We start from the raw sequence: 22958 nt of genomic DNA, 5'->3' as shown, positions 1-22958 counted from the left end.
CCATTTCCAAAAGGGCTTCCTCCCGCGAGGCTGCGGTTTTCAGTGCGCAGACGCGAACTTACGTCCTCTTCCCGGCAAGATGGCGCTGGCGTTGATGTGCGGGCGCCGGCAGCTTCTGCGCTTACTGGGGCCCCGGCGTCAGGTAAGGATACCCCGGGACCGAGCGCCAGGATGCCGCACTGTCCCTGTGAGCCGAGCCAGGAGTGGCTTGTGCAGACGGGCATGAGCAGACGCTGACCTGCTCACCCGGACCTCCTTCTCGTGGCCTGGGGTCATATGAGGGCGCGGAAGGGTTACGTTCCAGACACCGCGGGGTCAGCCGCCTCGTATCTTAGTCTGTTCCTGGGACAAGCGTCACCTCTTCTAGAGAAACCTCAGCCTCCACTTCTGGGCCCCGGGGTGGGTCTGCGGTAGCTGAGAAGCAGGGCTCACTGCTTGCATGCTTTCAGGCTCGCAGTCTGAGCGCGGGGAGTAGAAGAGTCCTCTCCTGTGGAAATTGGCTGCCTGTCTCTTGAGAGGAGGGGTGAGCATAATAAGCGATTTTACCTGGTAAAAGGACTCCATCTCCCTTTTACCCACTCAGTTCCACAGCGTCGCAGGGCCCTGCCAGTGGCCCCGGAAACCGCTGACAGCTGGGCTCGGGTTCCCAGCCGACCGGTGCCGCGGGCACCCGCGCTATGTCCTGCTCATGGCCCCAGGCCCCCGCGGCCTCAGTACCTCTGCCGTCTCTTTTGGAGAAGCGCAGGTAAGAGACATTTCGTCCCTGAAATGTTAGGAATGGTGCTTCTTGCAGATTTTATTTTTATTTTGCTTTGACTGGGAGGAGGGGAATATGGAGCTGTGTTCTTGTCCACACACCACCCAAGTCCCCAAATGATAGCATCTCTGCTTGGGATAGATATTCACATCAGTGGTAAAATTACTGAGAGCACAGGAGGAAAAGTTTATGTTGTAAACAAGGTGTTGTTGGCCAGAATGGTGGCAAGCCATTGGTGAAATGGTGAAATAAGATGCAATTCTGTTTGTATATTGGAAAAATTATAATTTGCATGTCAAATGTGGATAAAGAATGTCACCTACCATATCAGTAAACAAAGGACGCTGAGGCCAACAGTCCCAGTGGCCACTCCCAACAGGTGCACCCTGAGGGAATTGAGGATGGAGAAACAGAATATTAGCAGTAGCTAGTTAGGGTACATGTCAAAGGAATGATTTTAGTATGCCCAAACTCTTGCATCTTTCCGTACGTAAAAAATACTAAATTCATTAACTTGAGACTTCTGGTTTTTATTAGCAGTAATTTTTTGGTGTTGTAATTACCTGGTTGGGCTAGGGGTGAGGGGTGTTGTTTGGCAAACTGCTGTATATCCTGGCTCCTCCCTTACCTCTTCTGAACAGTTCCTCAGAGCTGAGAGGCTGTGTCCTAGGCTTAAGACCCGAGTAGTAATAATAATAAGTATTAGTCCTTCAGTCAACTCTTTGCAACTTCATGGACTATAGCCTGCCAGGCTCCTCTGGGCATGGAATTCTCCAGGCAAGAATACTGGAGTGGATAGCCCTTCCCTTCTCCAGGGGATCTTCCCCACCCAGGGATCAAACCCTTCTCCTGCTTTGCAGGGTGATTCTTTACCATCTGAGCCACCAGGGAAGCCCCTCAGTAATGCCCTAAATGAAACACAATTCTCAACTTTTAGGTCTTGTTTTTTTTTTTTTTCCCAGTGGGCAGTTTGGGCTACCAGTGAAGGGGCCCAGAGTAGCGTTTCCCCCTTCCCCTGAACTGGGGCCGTGGTACAAGCAGGGGCCTCTTGTGCCTATCTGCCTCCTCAGAGAGTCCAGACAAGTGTGGGTGAGTCTGTCCTGGTTCTCGGATCTCCCAATTACTGGTTGATAATCTTTGGTGATTGCAGCCATGAGATTAAAAGACGCTTACTCCTTGGAAGAAAAGTTATAACCAACCTAGATAGTATATTCAAAAGCAGAGACATTACTTTGCCAACTAAGGCCAATCTAGTCAAGGCTATGGTTTTTCCTATGATCATGTATAGATGTGAGAGTTGGACTGTGAAGAAGGCTAAGCGCTGAAGAATTGATGCTTTTGAACTGTGGTGTTGGAGAAGACTCTTGAGAGTCCCTTGGACTGCAAGGAGATCCAACCAGTCCATTCTGAAGGAGATCGGCCCTGGGATTTCTTTGGAAGGAATGATGCTAAAGCTGAAACTCCAGTACTTTGGCCACCTCATGCGAAGCGTTGACTCATTGGAAAAGACTCTGATGCCGGGAGGGATTGGGGGCAAGAGGAGAAGGGGCCGACAGAGGATGAGATGGCTGGATGTCATCACTGACTCGATGGATGTGAGTCTGAGTGAACTCTGGGAGATGGTGATGGACAGGGAGGCCTGGCGTGCTGTGATTCATGGGGTCACAGTCGGACATGACTGAGCGACTGAACTGAACAGATACCTGGCTCCCCATTTGAAATATACTAGGGTTTGCTCAGTTGAGAGACTCTGAGCCATCTGAACTGGGTGATTAGACGAGAAGCTGGTCTGATGTTTTTTCAAGAAGCCAGCTGGATTTCTGTGCTTACACTTACAAGCATGTACTTAATTGGGAATTAAAGAAAATCTTGCCCTGAAAATGGCCAGTATGGGGCTTTTTTATTTTGTATGCAGTAAGAGGAAGCCAGCTTGATAAAACGTCTTTTCAGAATTCTGACCTTACGAAGAAACAAAACCCCTTCTAGAGGGAACTTCCATTTTCTGTGTCTTTGAGATGTAGATGTCCTACCTGATCTTAGGCGCCTCGTTGTGTGTGTGTTTTGAGCAGTTGGTTTCTGCTATCCAGAAAGTAAGTACACGTATGGTGTACATATGGCAGCCAATCAAATAGACTGAGCTTCTGGGCAGTCTTTTGTCTGACCGTGACAATTCTCAGGGACTTCAGTCATCTTAATCTTGGTTGCATCAGCCTATACAATAACGATCTTTACTTTCTTATACTGTTTCGAGTAAACTTTATAGATCTTCTGAAGGCTATATCCTTTGGACTTTCTTGTAGGGGTGCCTCTTTTCTCTTACTGATTTGAGTTATAATTAAAATGCCACCTGTCAATAACCACTGATCGTTTAAATTGGAAAAATGTCTTAAAAGATGCATTTTTACAGAGCTCTCATTATATACAGCTGTTTTATTGATACCTATGGGGAAAAAAAAGCAGAAGGTGACTACACACACACTCACACACACAGTAGTTAACCTAGGAATTCTGTTAGGTTTTTTGGTTTTTTTTTTAAAGGTTTGGGAAACCTTATTTGTGGTTTCTGTTTCCCTTCAGTGAGTGGGTCTTACAGATGCTAATAAAAACATGAAGATAATTAATGTTGATTAGGCTGATTAACGGAGGTTTAAGAAATGAAGAGAAAGTCTAGAAACTTCTTCCCACAAAAGTGGAAATGTTAAAGAACTTGTGTACCAAATGGATAAAGAAATCTTTAAGTGGTTATATTAAGAAATAAGAAATATAAAACAGATGCTAATAGGATTAAAACAAAAGGTTTCAACACATTACCTGAGGTTTGATGGACCAACGTTATTGGTCCCCAGTATTAGATTTTCTTCCCCCTAAAGGCTAGAAGAAACTTACACAGAGATATCTGACTAACAGTTGCTTGGGACAACAATTAGGGCAATTGATTAAGTTTTTAAAAATTGATAAAAGAGCCTAAGTCCCTTGGCTCAACCTCTCACTGGGAACCCAGAGCCTTTTATACAAAAACAGATCAAATGATTTGATTAAAAAGGAAGTTTCTGGACTCCTTTCTAAGACCAAAACCTGATGTGATCCTGACAGAGACTAAAGTTAAAGTTATAGAAGTTGATAGAAATGAGATAAAAATTTATCAAAACTGGTATATTTAAATGGGCTTTATGTAAGATGATTATATCTCTTTTGCCTTATTGTGGGATAGACATTGTGTCTCACTCCCCGGCTTGTTATTATTATAAGACAGGGCATATAAATCTGCTCCTCAGACTACAGTAATTGAGCATACTAAAGGAAGCCAGTAAGGTTACTAGAGCACACACAACATAACATAAAAACCGGGAGCTGGTGTTCCAGGGCTAGCAAAAATAGTAATAGAGATTTCCTCTGGGTCTATCCGGTGCACTCAGAAAGAGGGCCTTTGTTGAATGCCTTATAAAAATTTTGAAGACATAGTAAATTGAACCCTGAAGTTCTATAATGTAGAAATCTTGATTTTCAGTTTAGTTAGAAGTCAGTGATTAAAAAAGAAAACAAAATTTAGTTCGGCAAATCAGTCTTAGTATCACTTAGGCAATTGACCAGTTCTTTGGGAAATTAAAAGCAACTATTTTTGTCTTGAAAATCTCTACAAATCAGAAATGTAAATATAGCCCCTAAACTAGTAAGTTTATTAATACTTGATTCATAACTTAAATTTTTGTTGTTGTTGGTTGCTAAATTGTGTCCAGCTCTTTATAATCCCATGGATTGTAGTCCCCCCAGACTTCTCTGTCAATGAGATTTCTCAGGCAAGAATACTGGAGTGGGTTGCCATTTCCTTTTCCACATAACTAAATATTTTAATGAAACTATGAGATCTTTAGTATTGTCTGTTTGTATGTCTGTATATATATTATACATATAAGATGTCACTACCTCTGATATACTTTCAAAATTAAATTTATAAAATGCCTTTATTTAATTGATTTTAAGTGCTTACAAATTAACTCTTTCTAAATATAAAGGAAACTGGCCAGAATAAATTTCAGGTTCATGTGATCTAGGAAATAGTAAATTAATATCTGGTGTTAAAGAAGTCAGTAAGTTCATATTCTTTGGCAGAGTTTTCAGCAAGAAAAAATAATAACTTGGTGTTATTTTCATAAGTTAGGAAATCCACAACCCGCATGGTGTGGCAAAATAGATGAGTTGTCAACTGGTGGGGGGAAAGGCACAACATAAAGGTTGAGAGTTGTGTGTTATTTGGGGCATTCAGTTCAGTTCAGTCACTCAGTCGTGTTTGCGACACCAATGAACTGCAGCACGCCAGGCTTCCCTGTCCATCACCAACTCTGGGAGCTTACTCAAATTCATATCCATCAAGTCAGTGATGCTATCCAGCTATCTCATCCACTGTCGGCCCCTTCCCCTCCTGCCTTCAATCTTTCCCAGCATCAGGGTCTTTTCAAATGAGTCAGCTCTTTGCATCAGGTGGCCAAAGTACTGGAGTTTCAGCTTCAGCATCAGTCTTTCCAGGACTGAATATTCAGGACTGATTTCTTTTAGGATGAACTGGTTGGATCTCCTTGCAGTCCAAGAGACTCTCAGGAGTCTTCACCAACACCACAGTTCAAAGGCATCGATTCTTTGGCACTCATCTTTCTTTATAGTCCAACCCTCACATCCGTACATGACTACTGGAAAAACCATAGCTTTGACTAGACGGACTTTTGTTGGCAAAGTGATATCTCTGCTTTTTAATATGCTGTCTAGGTTGGAGCTTTTCTTTCAAGGAGCAACTGTCTTAATTTCATGGCTGCAGTTATCATCTGCAGTGATTTCAGAGCCCCCCCAAATAAAGTCTCTCACTGTTTCCATTGTTTCCCCATCTATTTGCCTGAAGTGATGGGACCAGATGCCATGATCTTAGTTTTCTGAATGTTGAGCTTTAAGCCAACTTTTTCATTCTCCTCTTTCACTTTCAAGAGATTCTATAGTTCTTCTTCACTTTCTGCCATCAGGGTGGTGTCATCTGCATATCTGATGTTATTGACATTTCTCCTGGCAATCTTGATTCCAGCTTGTGCTTCATCCAGCCCAGCATTTCTCATGATGGACTCTGCATAGAAGATAAATAAACAGGGTGACAATATACAGCTTTGACATACTCCTTTCCCAATTTGGAACCAGTCTGTTTTTCCATGTCCAGTTCTAACTTGTTTCTTGACCTGCATACAGATTTCTCATTAGGCAGGTAAGGTTGTCTGGTATTTCCATCTCTTTAAGAATTTTCCACAGTTTTTTGTGATCCACACAGTCCAAGGCTTTGGTGTAGTCAATAAAGCAGAAGTAGATGTTTTTCTGGAACGCTCTTGCTTTTTCGATGACCCAGCGGATATTGGCAATCTGATCTCTGGTTCCTCTGCCTTTTCTAAGTCCAGCTTGAACATCTGGAAGTTCACGGTTCCTGTATTGTTGAAGCCTGGCTTGGAGAATTTGGGGCATTACTGAGGACTTAACTAGGATGCAGGCTCTCAGCTCTGAGGGATTGTTCCAAAGAGGTGAGGGAGGAGCCAAGGTATATAGGAGTTTTGCAGAACAAACAAAAAGGTAGTTGAAACATCAAAGGATTACTGTTAAAGAAAAACCAAGTGTCTCAAGTTAATGAGTTTAGCACTTTTCTGTGTAAGGAAAGATACAGGAGTCTTTTGTCCAGGTGCTCAGTGGTGTCCACCTCTTTGTGACCCCATGAACTGCACCATGCCAGGCTTCCCGGTCCTTCACTATCTCCTGGAGTTTGCTCAAACTCATATCCATTGAGTCGATGATGCCATCCAGCCATCTCATCGTATGTCACCCCCTCTTCCTCTTGCCCTCAGTCTTTCCCAGCATCAGGGTCTTTTCCAGTGAGTTGACTCTTCACATCAGATGGCCAAAGTATCGGAACTTCATCATCAGTGCTTTCAATGAATATTCAGTGTTGATGACCTTTAGAATTGACTCCTTTGATCTCCTTGCAGTCCAAGGGACTCTCAAGTGTCTTCTCTAGCACCACAGTTCAAAAGCACCAATTCTTCAACACTCAGCCTCCTTTATGATCCAACTCTCTCATCTGTACATGACTACTGCAAAAACCATAGCTTTGACTATACGGACCTTTGTTGGCAAAGTGATGTCTCTGCTTTTTAATACGTTGTTAGATTTGTCATAGTTTTTCTTCCAAGGAGCAAGTGTCTTTTAATTTAATGGCTGCCGCCACTGCCCACAGTGATTTTGGAGCCTAAGAAAATAAAGTCTGTCACTGTTTCCATTGTTTCCTCATCTGTTTGCTATGAAGTAGTGGAACCGGATGCCATGATCTTAGTTTTTTTGAATGTTGAGTTTTGAGCCAGCTTTTTCGCTCTTCTCTTCAACCTGTATCAAGAGGCTCTTCAGTTCCTCTTTCTGCCATTAGAGTCGAGTCATCTGCATATCTGAGGTTATTGACATTTCTCCCTGCGGTCTTGATTCCAGCTTGAGCTTCGTCCAGTTCGGCATTTCACATGACGTATTCTGCATAGAAGTTAAATAAGCAGGGTGACAATATACAGCCTTGACGTACTCCGTTCCCAGTTTGGAACCAGTCTGTTGTTCCATGTCCCATTCTAACTATTGCTTCCTGACTTGTATATAGGTTTCTCCTTTCTTACAGGAGGCAGGTAAGATGTTCTGGTATTCCTGTCTCTTTAAGAATTTTCTGCAGTTAACATAGTCAGGGAAGCAGAAGTAGATGTTTCTCTGGAATTCCCTTGCTTTTTCTGTGATTCAGCATATGTTGGCAATTTGACATCTGGTTCCTCTGCCTTTTCTAAATCCAGCTTGTTGCCTTGCTGGCATGTGAAATAGGTGCAGTTGTGCAGTTTGAACATTCTTTGGCATTGCCTTTCTTTGGGATTGGAATAAAAACTGACCTTTTCCAGTCCTTTGGCCACTGCTGAGTTTTTCCAAATTTGCTGGCATATTGAGTACAGTACTTTCACAACATCATCTTTTCATTTCAGTTCAGTTCAGTTCAGTCGCTCAGTCATGTCCGACTCTTTGCGACCATCTTTTAGGATTTGAAATAACTCAGATGGAATTCCATCACTTCCACTAGCTTTGTTTGTAGTAATGCTTCCTAAGGCCCATTTGACTTCAAACTCCAGGATGTCTGGCTCTAGATGAGTGATCACACCATCGTGGTTATCCAAGTTCATCAAACTTAACTGCAAATGCAATAAAAGACCCCCGTATTGGCCATTTTCAGGGCAAGATTTCCTTTAGTTCCCAATTAAGTGAGTACTTGTAAGTGTAAGTTTTGTACATACATAGACTTGGCTAGAGTGTTAGCTGGAGGCAAAGATGTTAGGCCAGCCTCTTATCTAATCACCCAGTTTAGACTGCTCAGTGTCTCTACTGAGCAACTCCCCATCTTTCATCTGGGCTCCCCTAGTATCTTTCAGCTGGGCAGCCAGGTACCAGTTAAACACTGCCAAATAAAACTCAGAATCATCAGCCAATAGTCAGGAGATCGAAGAATTCCCCTGATTTGTCTGGACTCTCCAAGGAGGCAGACAGCCCCAAGAGGCCTCTGCTAATATGAGGCCCTAAGTCCTCGTAGAGTTCAGGTGAAGGAGAGAGGTATACTCTGGATCCTTTTGTAGTCACCAAAATTGTTAACTGTAAAAAGTGTACAACCCAAAAGTTGAAGATTATGTTTTATTCAGTGAACTTGTTAAGGACTTAAGCCTGGAAGACTGCCTCTCAGATAAGCTCTGAGGGACTGTTCCAAAGAGCCAGTATACATGGAAGTTTGGAGAGGTGGCAGGGAACAGGTAGTCAGAATATCAAAAGATTAAAAAAAAAAAAAAAAGTATTAAAGGAAAACTAGATATCTCAAGTTGATGAGTTTAGCACTTTTCTGTGTATAGACTGATGTAAGAGTCTGGGCTTGCTGAGACCATTCCTTTGATAAGCACCTTAAGTATAAGTAAGTAAGTAAGTAAGTGAAGTCGCTCAGTCGTGTCCGACTCTTTGTGCCCCCATGGACTGTAGCCACCAGGCTCCTCTGTCCGTAGGATTTTCCAGGCAGTAGTACTGGAGTGGATTTCCATTTCCTTCTCCAGCGGATCTTCCCGACCCAGAGATCGAACCCGGGTCTCCCACATTGTAGACGGCCGCTTTACAGTCTGAGCCACCAGTATACAGCACCAGTATTCTGTGTTTCTCCATCCTGAATCCCCTCGGGGTATACAGTCGAGGGTGGCTGATGGCTGCTGCTCCTTTGTTTACTCATATGGCAGGCAACATTTTTCTTCCACATAGCAGTCTTTCACGGGCAATCTAGAGAATTTTAGATTATCAACAGGGCCTGATCCAAAAGTAGCAGGCCTATCAGCAGAATCTTTGCCAGATCTACACATCAGCCTTTCTAGTGCCATGGGACAAAACTAGTCATAATGCCTCCCAACTTTTGGTCAAATTTATGACCTGAAAAGAGAAGAAAAAAAAAAAAAAGAAAAAATTTATGACCAAAGAATGTCACCTGCCACGTCAGCAAACAAAGTATATTGGGGCCATCAGCCACTGCAGCCACCCCTGTAGTGCATCCTGAGGGGATTCAGGATGGAGAAGCAGAATACTGGCCCTAGGAAGTTAAGGTATATATCAAAGGAATGATTTCAGTAAACCCAGACTCTTGTAGCTTTCCATGCATAGAAAAGCACTAAATTCATTAACTTGAGACACCTACCTGGTTTTTCTTTAATTAGCAGTAATCTTTTGGTGTTTGACTACCTGGTTTTGGGGGGTTGTTTGTTTGTTTTGCAAAAATTCTTGCATATCCTGGCTTCTTCCTCAGAGCTGAGAGGCTGTGTCCTAGGCTCAAGTCCTTAGTAATGTCCCAAATAAAACACAATTCTCAACTTTGAGGTTGTGCATTTTTTCAGTTGACACAATTACAACTTGCATGTCCCTGATTTAAGGCTAAGTGCCGAAGAATTGATGCTTTTGAACTGTGGTGTTGGAGAAGACTCTTGAGACTCCCGTGGACTACAAGGAGATCCAACCAGTCCATTCTGAAGGAGATCAGCCCTGGGATTTCTTTAGAGGGAATGATGCTGAAGCTGAAACTCCAGTACTTTGGCCACCTCATGCAAAGCGTTGACTCATTAGAAAAGACTCTGATGCTGGGAGGGATTGGGGGCAGGAGGAGAAGGGGCCGACAGAGGATGAGATGGCTGGATGGCATCACTGACTCAATGGACATGAGTCTTAGTGAACTCTGGGAGTTGGTGATGGACAGGGAGGCCTGGCGTGCTGTGATTCATGGGGTCACAAAGAGTCGGACACAACTGAGCGACTGAACTGAACTGAACTGAACTGAATATTTCTCAGCACCAAGTAGATATCATCTTAAAAACTGAGTTGTTTAAAGAAAAATTATAATAGCTTAAGTGTATGCAAAATCGTGCTGGTGATACTGATGCAACTGAAATTTGGAAAATACTAATACAAGAAATAACTTCCTAACATGAAGGAGAGTCATGAAGTCTTATTCTGAGTAACTTATCTTCCTGCTTAGAGAGGAAAATAAAATATCCTTTTTTAAAAATCATGAACAGGAATATATTTAAAATAAACCTTTACAAAGTAATGTTTTTTGAAAAACTGACAAATACCATAAGCATCATAAAACCCAGAAAAATAATAAATTTTTTAATTGACTTCCTGACATTAAATGTCCTTTTTAAGCTTTGAATTCTTTGGACAGTATAGGCTATCATGAGAGAACAAGAAATAGGGAGTCCAGAGAGCACCCCAGTGTTGGTTACTGTAAGAGGGACCTCGTTTTCTATGTGTCTGCCCCCCGCTGAATATAATGTGCTTAGTCGCTCAACCATATCTGACTCTGTGTGACCCTTTGGACAGTAACATACCAGGCTCCTCTGTCCATGGGATTTTTCAGACAAGAATACTAGTGTGGGTTGCCATTTCCTCCTCTAGGGACCGAATATAACACATGGCTCTTTTCCCCCACAGGTTCCGGCCCCTCCAATCATTCCTGCAACTCCCCCACCCACAGCAGTACCTGAAGTGGCTTCTGGAGAGGCCGCAGATATCATCCAAGCTGCTGCAGAGCAGAGCTTTGCTGAACTTGGGCTGGGGTCCTACACCCCAGTGGGACTGATCCAGAACTTACTTGAATTTATGCATGTTAACCTAGGCCTACCATGGTGGGGAGCCATTGCTGCATGTAAGGGAACATGTCTGTACAAGGGTAGAGGAAATGGGGGTTTGGGGTAGAACTTTAAAGATAGCAGCTCTGCGTGGATAGAGGAAATAGTTGCAGAAGTTTATAGCTGAGAAAAGCTGACGATGCAAATGAGTGATAGAGATTCATAACACTTAGATGCACTCCACTGTATTTCTTGAGGGGCATTTTAAAACCACTAGACCACCTAGGATTTAAGAAGTGTAAGTTTTTGAATGTGAGGGTAGGGTTTAAGTATGGGGACCTCCGTAAAAGTGATGAAGCCTGATTCAGGAGGGCAGAAGGTCAGGTCAGATGGGAAGACACTCACATCACTCCTCTTAGAAGTTTAAAACTGCTTTAAATTCTGTTTCTCCCCAGACGTTGCTCCAGTGATCCTCCTCCTCTCCCCCGTGTCTTTAGCTTCTCCATCTTTATTGCCTACTCTGAACATATAGGTGTGTGCAAGCATACCATGTGTTTATTGGTAAATTCCTCCCCTCATTGTTAATTCACTTTTAACTACTACCCTTTCTCCTTCTCTTCTATTCTACACCCAGTAGGCTTTTCTCTGTTTCTGTTCTGTGACCCTCAGCAGTCTGACTTACACCACCTTGTTCTAACTGCCAGTGATATCATTTCTTAGTCCACTTTTCATATTTGCCCTTTCTGCATTAGACACGGTAGAGTGTGGATCCTGCCCCTTGGCTTTTGCAACTTTCTGTCCATATCCTCCCATCTCCATTGCTCAGTCCTCTACCTGCCCCTTCAGTGCTGGTGTTCCCGGTTCTGTCCTTAGCTCCCTTCTCCGTCCACTTCACACCATTTATCATTATGGTGGTAAAGCCTAAATGTGTTACCTCCCCCTCGTCTCTTCTCAGCCCAGGCCCACTTGCTTATCACAGATACCATCAACTAAATCTTTGTTGAAATGATCAGGAAATGTGAAATGTAAGAAAAGAAATAGGAAGGAGTTAAAGTAGTAGGCCGCCAGATGACCTCCTATTCCAGACATTTCTAGGACAGCGTTTTTCAGACTTCATTCCTGGGAGCCCGAGTTCTGTGAAAGTGCTTCTGAGCAAAGCTAATTCCAGAGATTGAACAGTCTTAACAGTCAGACAGCCTCCTCACCCAGGGCAGCTTGATTTTATTTGTTATGTATATTGTGGTTACACTTAGAATTGAGGAAAAAAAGAGTCCATTAATCATAGAAAATTTGGAAACCATTAATCTATAAAAGTAGCTTCTGTCACCTTTTTGAGGAAATAAGATTGCTGGTCATTTGTTTGGAGAAGTTAATGCCAGACTTTCGATGTCAAAGCAGAGGACTGAGCCTCAAAGGAACTGAGTCACACCGTGCCCTTTGGGGCCTGTGGGCATGAGCCACAGGGAGGGAAGGTCTGGACAAGAGACCCTCTCAGGGAGACCTAGAAACGTTTAACCGTCTAGCTGCAGAATGGCTTGATGGAGAATGCAGAATGTCACTCCACTCCTGGTTTGTGTTTCCAGGCACAGTCCTTGCCCGCTGCCTGGTGTTTCCTCTCATCGTGAAGGGCCAGCGAGAGGCGGCCAAGATTCACAATCACTTGCCAGAGATTCAGAAGTTTTCCGCTCGAATCAGAGAGGCCAAGTTGACAGGAAACCACACAGAATGTGAGTCAGTTGCAGAATGAGCGTGGGAGAGGACCTGTTTTCCCTACATACAGCTGGGGGCGGGGATGGGGCAGTGGGTAGGAGGGAGAACAACTCAAATTGGGAGTTACTACAGTTGGGCGAGTTCTAAGATATACCTGCTTCTTGGGCCTCATGCTTCCAGTGCCTGGCCAGGGTCAGTTAGATTTGACTCATGGGCCAGGTTATGAGGATGGTCACCTCCACCAACCTAGCTGTTAGCCCAACCATTACTTTCTGCTCCCTTCCCAGTTTACAGGGCCTCCTCGGAGATGACATTCTACCAGAAAAAACATGACATTAAACTCTTTAGACCTCTCATTCTACCACTGACTCAGGTGAGCAAAAAACATTTCCCCTCTAACTTCAGAAACAATCAGATTAAGAAAAACAACAACAAAAATTAAAAATCAGATTATCTCCTCTGTTTCCCATACCCTAGACCCTACAAGCAGGTTGGTGGTAATATTATGCTGCATAAACCCATTATGGGTTTCAATAACGGAGTAATTAAAATGTCCCCTCTGTTAAAGGGTCCTGACGCTGTTTATCCTGTGTCACAGGCCCCGATCTTCATCTCCTTCTTCATTGCCTTGAGAGAAATGGCCAACCTTCCTGTGCCCAGCCTGCAGACAGGTGGTCTCTGGTGGTTCCAGGATCTCACTCTATCTGACCCCATCTACGTATTACCTCTGGTGGTCACAGCTACGATGTGGGGTGTCCTTGAGGTAAGCCCGGGTTCGCCAAGTGCCTGTCCTGCAGAGTGGGGAGTGAAAGGAAAGCAGTTGTGTAGAATGGTCATCCTTCGCTCCCTGGAGAGACAGAACTGATGGGTAAGAGATCTGAGCCAGGATCAACGACATGCATTTGCTTGTGTGGGACATGTTGCTTGTCAAATGCATGTTCTTCCCTTGCCTTTTCTTTTTTTCCCCAGTTAGGTGCTGAAACTGGCATGCAAAGTTCTGACCTTCAGTGGATGAGAAATTTTATCAGACTAATGCCCCTGGCAGTCTTGCCCATAACTATCCATTTCCCCACGGTAGGTGATGGCTTAGGGGCTGGCTCCAAGTCTCCTGGCAAGCTGCCCAGAGACGCAGCTTCTGAGTGCCTTCTCTTCTCATCCAGGCAGTGTTCATGTACTGGCTCTCCTCCAACATGTTTTCCCTGGGCCAAGTGGCCTGTCTCCGTATTCCTGCTGTACGCACTGTACTGAAAATTCCCCAACGTGTTGTGCACGACCCAGACAAGTTACCTCCACGGGAAGGCTTCATAAAGAGCTTCAAACAAGGTAAGGGCCCGTCCTCTGTGACAAGGACAGGGGGAACGTGGTCTCGAAATGGGTGCAGGACCAATGGTCTTGCTCCCCTTTACACAGGCTGGAAGAATGCCGAAATGGCCCATCAGCTACAGGAGCGGGAACGGCGTATGCAGAACCACTTGGAGCTCGCTGCCAGGGGTAAATAACCCTTGCGGGCTAAATTCTGTCATTTGTTTCTTCCTTTTCTTCGTTCATCAGGATTTGTTTTCTCTTCTTCCTCAGGTCCGTTACGACAGACGTTTGCCCACAACCCTCTGTTGCAGCATGGAAAGAATGACCCTCCCAACACCCCCAGCAGCAGCAGCAGCAACAAAGCAAAGTCAAAGCAGCCCTGGCGTGACACGCTTGGCTGACCTCTGCGGCCTGCTCACACTGGCAGGAACTCTGTCTCTTCAGAGACTCAGCCTTCGAACATGATTTCATGCTGGGTCTTTGCACCAGACCTAGAAACTGTGGGACATGTTGATGTTCATTTTAAAATTGGATTCCACTACAGACTCTTCCACCTAAGTGTGAAAGAACCCTGGGAGCCAGGTGGTCTTCCCATCCGCAGAGTTAGTAAACCTCTGTGCTACACACTGCTTCCTAACACTTACTAAAAAGGGACATGGATTGTGTGCTTCAGAAAGAATAGCTTGGGTGATGATTGCTCTTGCTGGCCCGCAGTCTTAGGAGGCATCTCAGTGTTGTAACCTGGCGTTAAGGGCTAGATGTGTTGCACGCCCATATTTGCCTTGTAGTCAGAGGTGTGTGCCTGATAAGTGGCGAATGTATATGGAGGAACCACATTCACTTATCCCAAGATTACTTATAAAATATCCTTCAAGAAGTAGATGTGCTCAAGTTCTTAGTGATAAGAGAAACAGAAGTTGATACAGCTTTCATCAAATAACCTAGCATTTTGCTACAGCAGCATAGGTTTTCTCGTGTAGAGGCTGGTTGCATCAGCCTTCAGCAGCTGGCTTAAGAGGGAAGAAATGCTCAGATTCTTTCTAACATAAGATTGTTTTTAGTCTCCCTGCCTGGCTCATGGAAACTATCCGTAAGACATTATATAAAAATGATGAAGCCACTCAGAGTTCAGAAGCATACCCTTTTATTGTCTAGCACCTGTGACAGTTTCATGTCTCTAAAGGAGACAGGAAGTTAAAGCACTGATGGATTTTCCAGTGGAAGAGGAGTGGGCAGTGATATCCACTGGAGGTGAGTGGATATCGTAACACATGGGAACCTGCCACTGGAACATCCAAGCTCACACCTAGCATGCTTCCCATCACAGTCTGCTTTATGTCCCTTTAAAAGAAACCTGTAATGATATGTAGCAAAACAAATAAATTACTCTCCATCTCTCAGAAAGCAAGTTCAGAGGTTGCTGAAGCTGCCTAAGAGGCTTCTGGACAGGTGCCTCCAAAGAAGTGAGCTTTCCTTTTCAACTTCCTTGCCTCCAGCCAGCAGGAGATACAAGCCTCTGCTTTCCACATCTTGAAATTTCTTGTGGTTATTTAGACTTGGGATCCTGTTGCTTGTACTGCTCTCCTCCATCTTCCAAATCCATCTCTGCAGCAACTGACATACATAGGACCTGGAGGTACCACGTGACAGAAGCTACAAAGAGAGGTTTGAGTCAATTGAGAAGTCAACTGGACTGAGTCCAAGTGGCACTGAATGGGGCTGGGCCCAAGGGGACAATTTCAGTTAAACCTCAACAACAGGGGCTATGGCAGAGGTGGCTTGGGAGATTAAGAGTTGCAGAAGAAGAAAACAAAAAAACCCAACCCTAAGCTGTACAATAGCTGAGCTGACTTGAGGATCCAAGGCTTACCCACAGTCCTCCGGAGGCAAAGAGGTCGTTTGTGTTCTGGCACTCTGATGATGAAGAAGTAAAAGGGCAAGCCTGAGAGAGCAATGCCAATGCCGATGAGAGAGTTGACAGTATCACTGTAGAGTGGAACAACCACCAGGAAGATGGTGCAGAGGCAGAAGACAACGGGGAAGAACAGGCTGAGCTAAGGGCCCAGAAGAAACAAGAGGTTAAACAGGTCAGGGTGGACAGCCACGATAACCCCCCACTTCTGTAGAGCAGAGTGCTGAGCCTTCCTGTCATCCCCTTCATTTCAGTGAGTACCACCCACAGTTCTGGGCCAAGGTTTCTGAGAAGGTATCAGAATCCCTGGAGTAGGTACAGCAAAGGTGGGGTGGGAAGGAGCTACCTTGAGAGGACGAGGCCTATCGGGCTCCTTCCAGCGCAGATAAAGCTGGCCCATGATAGAGAGCCCCACGAAGAACCAGTAGCTGAAGCTGTAGTAGTTAATGAGCTGAAAGATGTCCTCCACACACAAGTAGATCAACGCCATGAGACCCTGTAGGCACAAGCCCGCGTCAGCTCCTGTCAGCCTCTGTCACGCAAAGCAGTTTCCAGTCCCCTTTATCCCATAGATCCACCCCCTTTGTTAGGTCCTCAGTTTCTCCAACTGTCCTTTTCTGTTCCCACCCCATGTGCCACTTTAACTTCATTCATTTCCTGTCAAGTCAGTAGCCTTTTTCAGCCCGTTCTTCAAATCCTTGCCAGCTTAATCCTCTGTACGACACAGCTCGAAACAGTTCCTCAAATAGCTTTTGCCCCAGAAGCTCTCCAGAATGGCTCCAACCTACACTTCCAGCTTTTACCTTCTACTACCCAACTCCACACCTCCAGACTGCTGATGCCATTTGTCTGACCTAAAGCCCATCGATATTTGCAACCCTAAACTTGAAGACCCATTTCAAATTCTCCAAAGTCTGTCTGTCACTTCTACCCCTACAAAAACGACCATTGCTCCCCATAAACACTACGTCTTTATCTGCCACAGCAGTCATTACAATGTATTCCATGACCGTTATGCCTCACCCTAGACGAGGAGGCCACCATTCCTTAGAAGATGGATTCTCTTCAGAACCACCACAGCAGTTAGCACAGTGCCTTGCCCGTGGTGAATGGTCCACTAATAGTTTTTCTGTTAGAATATTTAGAGCTTCTTGGAAGCCAGAACAGTTGTATCTACTGTTACTAAAGTTTCCCCATTACCTGGCTTTCAGCCCAATCTTGAGATCACTTACATTGAAGAGAAGAGCTGGCACCGGTGTGAACCGCTTCACATGAATCATGCAGATGGTATCAGGGAGATGGCCTTCTCTTGAGCCCACAAAGAAAAGCCTATTTGGGGTAAGATAGGAGAGGCTGAAAACCGTGGGGGATGTGGGTATGGCCAGGTTCATGTGCCACAAGTCCTTCCCTCCATCAAAAGGGTTTGATTAATTGGAAAGAAGTTGAATACCAAGATGTGTGAGCCCTGGAGGCTGCTGATGGGAATGAGGCCAAAGGGTTGACTACCATTTGGGGAGCATGGTGACTCAAGTGGGTCCTGGAAGTCTGGCCCTGCTGTAGCTCTTCATAATACTCCTCAGTAAAAGAAGAATCCTACCTAGACGCAGCCAGGATGGAGGCATTGAGGCCACCAAAGCAGGATAATGCAACTGCAAATGGAATGGTCCAATTGAATATGCCAAAAATCTGGTCTGCAAAAGTCTAAGGGGAAGAAATGGAGAGGAATCATTAGCAGGACCCAACAGAGATGGAAGGCAAGGACAAGCATGCCCCCTGGTCCCTCTGCTGGCAACCCAGCCCTTACAGAGCATGGCTAACGGGACCTGACAAGCCCAGTGCCCTAAGCATACTCCAAGGACTGCTGGATTTCTGGGACTCAGGAGCGACATCATACCCCAAAGCCCACAGACACACCCTCACCCTTCTGCTAGTGAAAATCCTTTACCACAGCAACAGCATCGCTTGCCAGGATGTCCCTCATGTTGAGCACAGTGTAATAGGCCACATTGGTCAAGATGTACATGATGGTGACAATGGGCATGGAAATGCCAATGGAGAGGGGCAGATTCCTGCAGCCAAACACAACAGTGGATCCATTAGTCCCAGTCTCATCCCCATTGTCCTGTGATTCTTAGACTGCCCGCACCAATCCAGGGCCAGGGCCTCTAAGGCATTCGCCCAGTGCTTTTGCCTTGAAGTTGGAGAGTGGCTTATACTCAAGAACTAAAGAGCGTCAGGTGGAAGAGTATCACATTCAGAGAAAGGCCTACATACAAAAGGGAAAGGATTAACAAATAACCATGTCACAGTGTGATAATAGCATGGGAAGGTTTTGTTTTACTCAAGGTTTCTTAGTATCAGGCTTCCTTCCCCAAGATTATCAACACTGGAAAATTTGTCTTAAGGTTAAATAGAAAAGAAATTATGGAGGGAAATTGTGAAATCTAATCTCTCTAGAGAGTAAGGCAGGCCCTCAGTAAGAACAATATGCATACCTGAACAAGCAATCAGAAATATGCCCACCCCGCTCCCTTAGTTAGAGAACCTTGAGTGCTACCCTAACCCTTGGCCAAGAGAAAGACTGAAAGACAGCTCATAGTCCCTCTGGCCCAAAATAAGCCGTGATCTTTATAAATGTTCTTTGCAGTGAGACTTGGAGCAGGGTGGGGGTAGAGAGGGGCAAATATTCAAGTCATTCAGCTTCTGTCCAGTAGGTGGAAGCACCACCCAGGCTTCCCATCAGCTATTGTCTGCTCCCAGGGTTGCAACACTAGATGTTTATCAAGAATACTCGTGTTTTTCAAAGCCAAGAGGAGTTTATTATTATTTTGACTTAAAAATTTCAGAAACCTCATTTCCTGGCAAATCTTAGTTCCTAGAGTCACTGAATTTTAGAGCCAGGAAAGGCTCTGAAGTCATATAGTTCAACCCCCTCAATTATAGATAGGGAGCAGGCAGAGATGGCAGTGAATTCCCTCAAGGTCACCCAGCGAGTCAGTGGAGAGACAAGTCCAGGCCCTCTGACTCCCTGGGCAGTGCTTTTCACTCTCCGTGACTACAGGACAATTCAATGGTGTCCTGAAACAATACCACTAAGTCACTTAGGAATTTGAGAAACATGGGATCAGAAGGGAAAGGTTTCTGGTACTCTGTGACCTGAAGTTATAGGAATAAGGGTAAGTGAAAATCTATCAAGGAAAGTCAACTTTTTTAATTTAAAAAAAAAAGCACATGATAGCCTACTTTGATTAATGCAGAAATGCCCAAGTAAATGTGAAAAGCCCTGTAAAATTTTTTTTAGTACAAGAAAGTTCACCTCTTAGCCCTGTTACTGTTATCATGGACCAGTTACTTGTCCAGCCTCACGCCTGTCAAAATGATGCTGACAAAACTGACCAGGTGTATGCCATCAGCACATAGTAGGGGTTCAGTAAATGACAGCTGCCATCGCTATGGAAAGTTGATAGTGAAGTACCTACCTCTCAGGGTTCTGGATCTCTTCAGTGACATAGTTGAGGGTGTCCCAGCCAGAGTAGGAGAACAGAGCCGAGTACAGTGCCAGGGCAATGTCACCCACTGAAAATGATGAACCCTCAAAGGAATTTTCAAAGTGAGTCGAGGCTCCTGGAACCCAGAGCAAGGCAGAAGGATTAGTGGCCTGTACCCCAGCTACAAGGTGACTCAGTAAGGGAGAGGAGGAATACAATAATAGAATGCCTGTGGTTTCGAACACCTTAGCAGTAAGGGTACCAGTGAAGGAATGGGGAGCAGAAGAGAGACACCGACAGAAATGGGCCGGAGTGCAGGGATCAGCTGCTGCTGCTGCTGCTAAATCACTTCAGTCATGTCCACCTCTGTGCGACCCCATAGACAGCAGCCCACCAGGCTCCCCCGTCCCTGGGATTCTCCAGGCAAGAACACTGGAATGGGTTGCCATTTCCTTCTTCAGTGCATCAAAGTGAAAGTGAAGTTGCTCAGTCGTGTCCAACTCTGTGTGACCCCATGGACAGCAGCCCACCAAGCTCCTCTGTCCCTGGGATTCTCCGGACAAGAATACTGGAGTGGGTTGCCATTTCCTTCTCCAAGCACCCAGATCCTAACAGGAAGGACCCTGGTGAATTTCTAGGGAAAAGAACAATAGAGCACGAGGGCTAGAGAACAGGAGTGATGCAGTCCTGTCTGCTCCCCTCCTAACACCACACAGCTGACACGGAGTGGAGGAAGGGCAGGGTTCAGTGTGCCCAGTCAACAGAGCAGTTACAGGCGTTCACACCTGGAAACCGGGAGAGGAGTGAGTACCACAGGTTCATTTCTGCCCATGCCCACTCCCAGGGGGAGAACAGTCACTGCCACAGCACTGGGCTCGACAGTCTGCAAAAGCTGGCTCAAGATCAACCTCCTCTGAGAGGCAGCATGCATAGACACAACAGGACAGGTTTTGGGGTCAGTCTGCCTGGTACAGATTTCAGCTCCATGATTTAAGCTGGTAGCTCAGATAGTAAAGAATCCCCCTGCAGTACAAGAGACCCAGGTTCAATTCCTGGGTCAGGAAGATCCCTTGGAGAAGGAAATGGCAACCCACTCCAGTATTATTGCCTGGAGAATCCCATGGACAGAGGAACCCATTGGGCTACAATCCATAGGGTCACAAAGAGGTAGACACGACTGAGGACCCAGCATGCACAACTAGGGACTTTAGAGAATTCCTTGGCTGTCCAGTTGTTAGGACTCTGAGGCTTCCATTGCAGAGGGCACAGGTTCAATCCCTGGTGGAGGAACTAAGATCCCGCAAGCGCTGGGGCATGGCCTAAATAAAAGGGAATAATAACAGTACCTATTAAATGAAATCATGCACAAAGGCTATTTAGAAGAGTACAGCTCATGGAAAATGCTTAACAAACGTGAGTTGCTGCTACTATTATTTCTTACCCTGGCCAAGTCTAACAATGCCTGCGATGATGATGGCAGTCAATGCCAATACTTTAGCATAGGTGAAAACATCTTGCACCAGGGTTCCCCACTTGACATAGGCACAGTTAATGAAGGTTAAGAGACCTGAAAGAAAAACAAAGCTGATTGGTGACTGACCCTACCATCCAGAGGGCCTTAGACACCCCCCCCACCCCCCCGCAAGCAATGTTTCTAGTACCCATCACCAAAACAGACCCTTTGGCCAAAGACAGAGGTGTCTGGGCTCTGACCTGCTCTGCGCTGGAAACCTCTGCCCAGAATTTCCTCACCATTATCATTCAAAGGCACTTGCTGAGCACCTGGGTGCACAGCAATACACACACACTCAGCACTTATATAAGAGATAGAAAGTGACTGGATCTGCTTACACACAAATGTGCTCACAGCAATAGGAGGCAACTGGCGGCAGAACAGGATTAGTGATGTGTTCTGGCTGTTGGCTCTGAAAAGTCACAGTCTCTCCCCATCTCCAGCCCCATAGCCCCTTATGTGGGCCCAGGAATAAACAGTCTCATGCTGTGGATCACTGTTAACCTTGATGAGCCCTGCTGTAACTTATCCAGTGTCTGGCCCAGCAGGTCAGGATTTGTGACCAGGATTAGGCTGGAGGCCAGACTTCCTGCCTCTGCTGGCCTGTTCAGCTGCTTGTTTTCATGCTTGGAAAGATTCTTGAAACAGGTTCCTATACAAAGGGAACGGAGCATTTTTCCTGACTGGACAATGCAAAAGTCAGAGCCATGGCCGTTCCTCAAGTCCTGCCACCCTGGGGTAGAGGCAAACTCTACCTGGAAGAGCTCCAGCGAAGTTCATGGACTGCCCTTAGAGCCAGGGTTCTTACCCTAGGGCTTCCACAGGGCCTGAAATCCTCTGTAAAGTGTTATGTTCACATGTCCAAAGTATATGCATTTTTCTAAGAAAAAGGGTCCATAACTTCCCTCAGAATATCAGAGAAATCCACTATCCCTCTCCCACAAGAAAAAAAAAAAAACACGTATAATCCGCTACTTCAAAAGAAGAAAGAGCGAGGAAGCCCAAACAGGCTGTGAGGTCGACCAGTAGCCCGAGGATGCGCCTGGGGTTGGTGGGGGAGGGGGGAGAAAATCAAAATAAATAATTCTGAAATTCAGCAGAATGTCCCTCAACCCACACCCCCCAACCTCTTAAAAAGCAGGCAGGCACATACCCCGTAGCTTTCCTGCTGCGGTACAACAGAGCTCGGCACTGCTCCCTCCTTCCCAGCTCAGCAACTGGGGCACCAGGAGGAGGGCTGTCTTCCCAGAGAGAAAGCACTGCACCTGCCTGCTTCTGGCCCCCAGCTCAGCCCCAGAGACTCCCTGCCTCCATTCTGGCGGTGTGTGGCCCTTAGGGTTCCCAGCCATCCTGGTTTTTTGTGTCCTGGTCTCAACACACTCTGGCCCAGGACTACTTCCTCCTGAGGGGCAGGAAAGAGCAACCAAGCTGTCTCACCTTCCGTCTCCCCCTCCCTCAGTGCCCAAGTCTCTTTCTGTTCTTCCAGAAAGGGGGCTTTCCCGTCCCAAACAAACATTAGGCCTTTCTGCCTAATAAACAAGACAATGAACAACCAAACCTTATCACAGGGCTGGGCAAAAATGCACCCATAACTCCAGGCCAATGCAGTGTTAAGTTAATAATTAAAGACATGAGTGTGTAGTCGCCACAAGCACCCCCACAAAATGGCCAAATCTTTCAGATCTGCTGATGCTCCTCAGCCAGTCACTCATCCTTCACTCCCCACTGGCTTCTGCCTCCAGCCATTCAGCAGCCCTCCTGCCACTTCTCCCCATCCTGTGCCTCCACCCCTTACCCTCAGGCTCTGCTGCTGACACACAAATATAACTTAAGCCAGGCTGGATTGGAAACACCAGGACAACTAGAGCTGCCGCATTCACAAAGGACAGGATCCCATAATTATAATGCACAGTTAGGGACTTCCCCGGTGGTCGAGAGGTTAACAATCTGCCTCCGGATTTGATCCCTGGTTGGGCAACTAAGATCCCACATGCCTCAGGGCATTAAGTCCAAGCACCATAACTAGAGAGAAGCCCCCACACAACAATGAAGACCCAAAGCAGACAACATTTTTTTAATTTAAAAAAAA

At 45.6% G+C, this 22958-nt stretch overlaps 2 protein-coding genes across 12 annotated transcripts in view; one reads left to right on the top strand and one right to left on the bottom strand.

Moving 5' to 3' along the window:
* The first annotated feature begins 65 nt into the window (after nt 1–65).
* Nucleotides 66–15360, top strand: OXA1L (OXA1L mitochondrial inner membrane protein). Of its 3 annotated transcripts, none has more exons than XM_004010354.6 (10): nt 66–142; nt 584–745; nt 10805–11018; nt 12525–12668; nt 12939–13024; nt 13250–13414; nt 13621–13725; nt 13812–13974; nt 14062–14142; nt 14227–15360. In XM_004010354.6, the coding sequence occupies exons 1-10, from the start codon at nt 80–82 to the stop codon at nt 14355–14357; spliced, it is 1314 nt and encodes a 437-aa protein (XP_004010403.1). In that variant the 5' UTR covers nt 66–79; the 3' UTR covers nt 14358–15360. The 3 variants fall into 3 exon arrangements, with proteins under 3 accessions (XP_004010403.1, XP_012036408.1, XP_060274950.1); XM_060418967.1 differs by lacking the exon at nt 66–142 and adding an exon at nt 2046–2352 and having other exon boundaries at nt 636–745; XM_012181018.5 differs by lacking the exon at nt 14062–14142.
* SLC7A7 (solute carrier family 7 member 7) overlaps nt 15084–22958 on the bottom strand; it is a 34261-nt gene continuing 26386 nt past the window's right edge. For 8 of the 9 annotated variants that reach the window (XM_060418965.1, XM_042252983.2, XM_042252982.2 and 5 more), the window contains 8 exons: nt 20798–20923; nt 19348–19492; nt 17814–17937; nt 17466–17569; nt 17101–17197; nt 16215–16364; nt 15827–16010; nt 15084–15609 (listed from right to left, as the gene is read on the bottom strand). In XM_060418965.1, coding sequence (XP_060274948.1) covers nt 15503–15609; nt 15827–16010; nt 16215–16364; nt 17101–17197; nt 17466–17569; nt 17814–17937; nt 19348–19492; nt 20798–20923 — 1037 coding nt within the window. In that variant the 3' untranslated portion in view covers nt 15084–15502. The remainder of the gene's footprint in view (nt 15610–15826; nt 16011–16214; nt 16365–17100; nt 17198–17465; nt 17570–17813; nt 17938–19347; nt 19493–20797; nt 20924–22958) is intronic. The other variant, XM_042252980.1, reaches the window with a different exon arrangement.

The sequence above is a fragment of the Ovis aries genome, chromosome 7, assembly GCF_016772045.2.
Source record: "Ovis aries strain OAR_USU_Benz2616 breed Rambouillet chromosome 7, ARS-UI_Ramb_v3.0, whole genome shotgun sequence".
NCBI lineage: Eukaryota > Metazoa > Chordata > Mammalia > Artiodactyla > Bovidae > Ovis > Ovis aries.
The sequence above is the reverse complement of the archived record's forward strand: the minus strand, read 5'-3'. Positions and strand labels throughout refer to the sequence as shown.

Bases quoted from the DNA above. Each gene is read 5' to 3' on its own strand.
- OXA1L (XM_004010354.6), top strand. From the start codon at position 80: ATGGCGCTGGCGTTGATGTGCGGGCGCCGGCAGCTTCTGCGCTTACTG. The intron at 11,019-12,524 runs GTAAGGGAACAT...TTGTGTTTCCAG, and splicing joins GTGGGGAGCCATTGCTGCAT to GCACAGTCCTTGCCCGCTGC. The intron at 12,669-12,938 runs GTGAGTCAGTTG...CTCCCTTCCCAG, and splicing joins GACAGGAAACCACACAGAAT to TTTACAGGGCCTCCTCGGAG.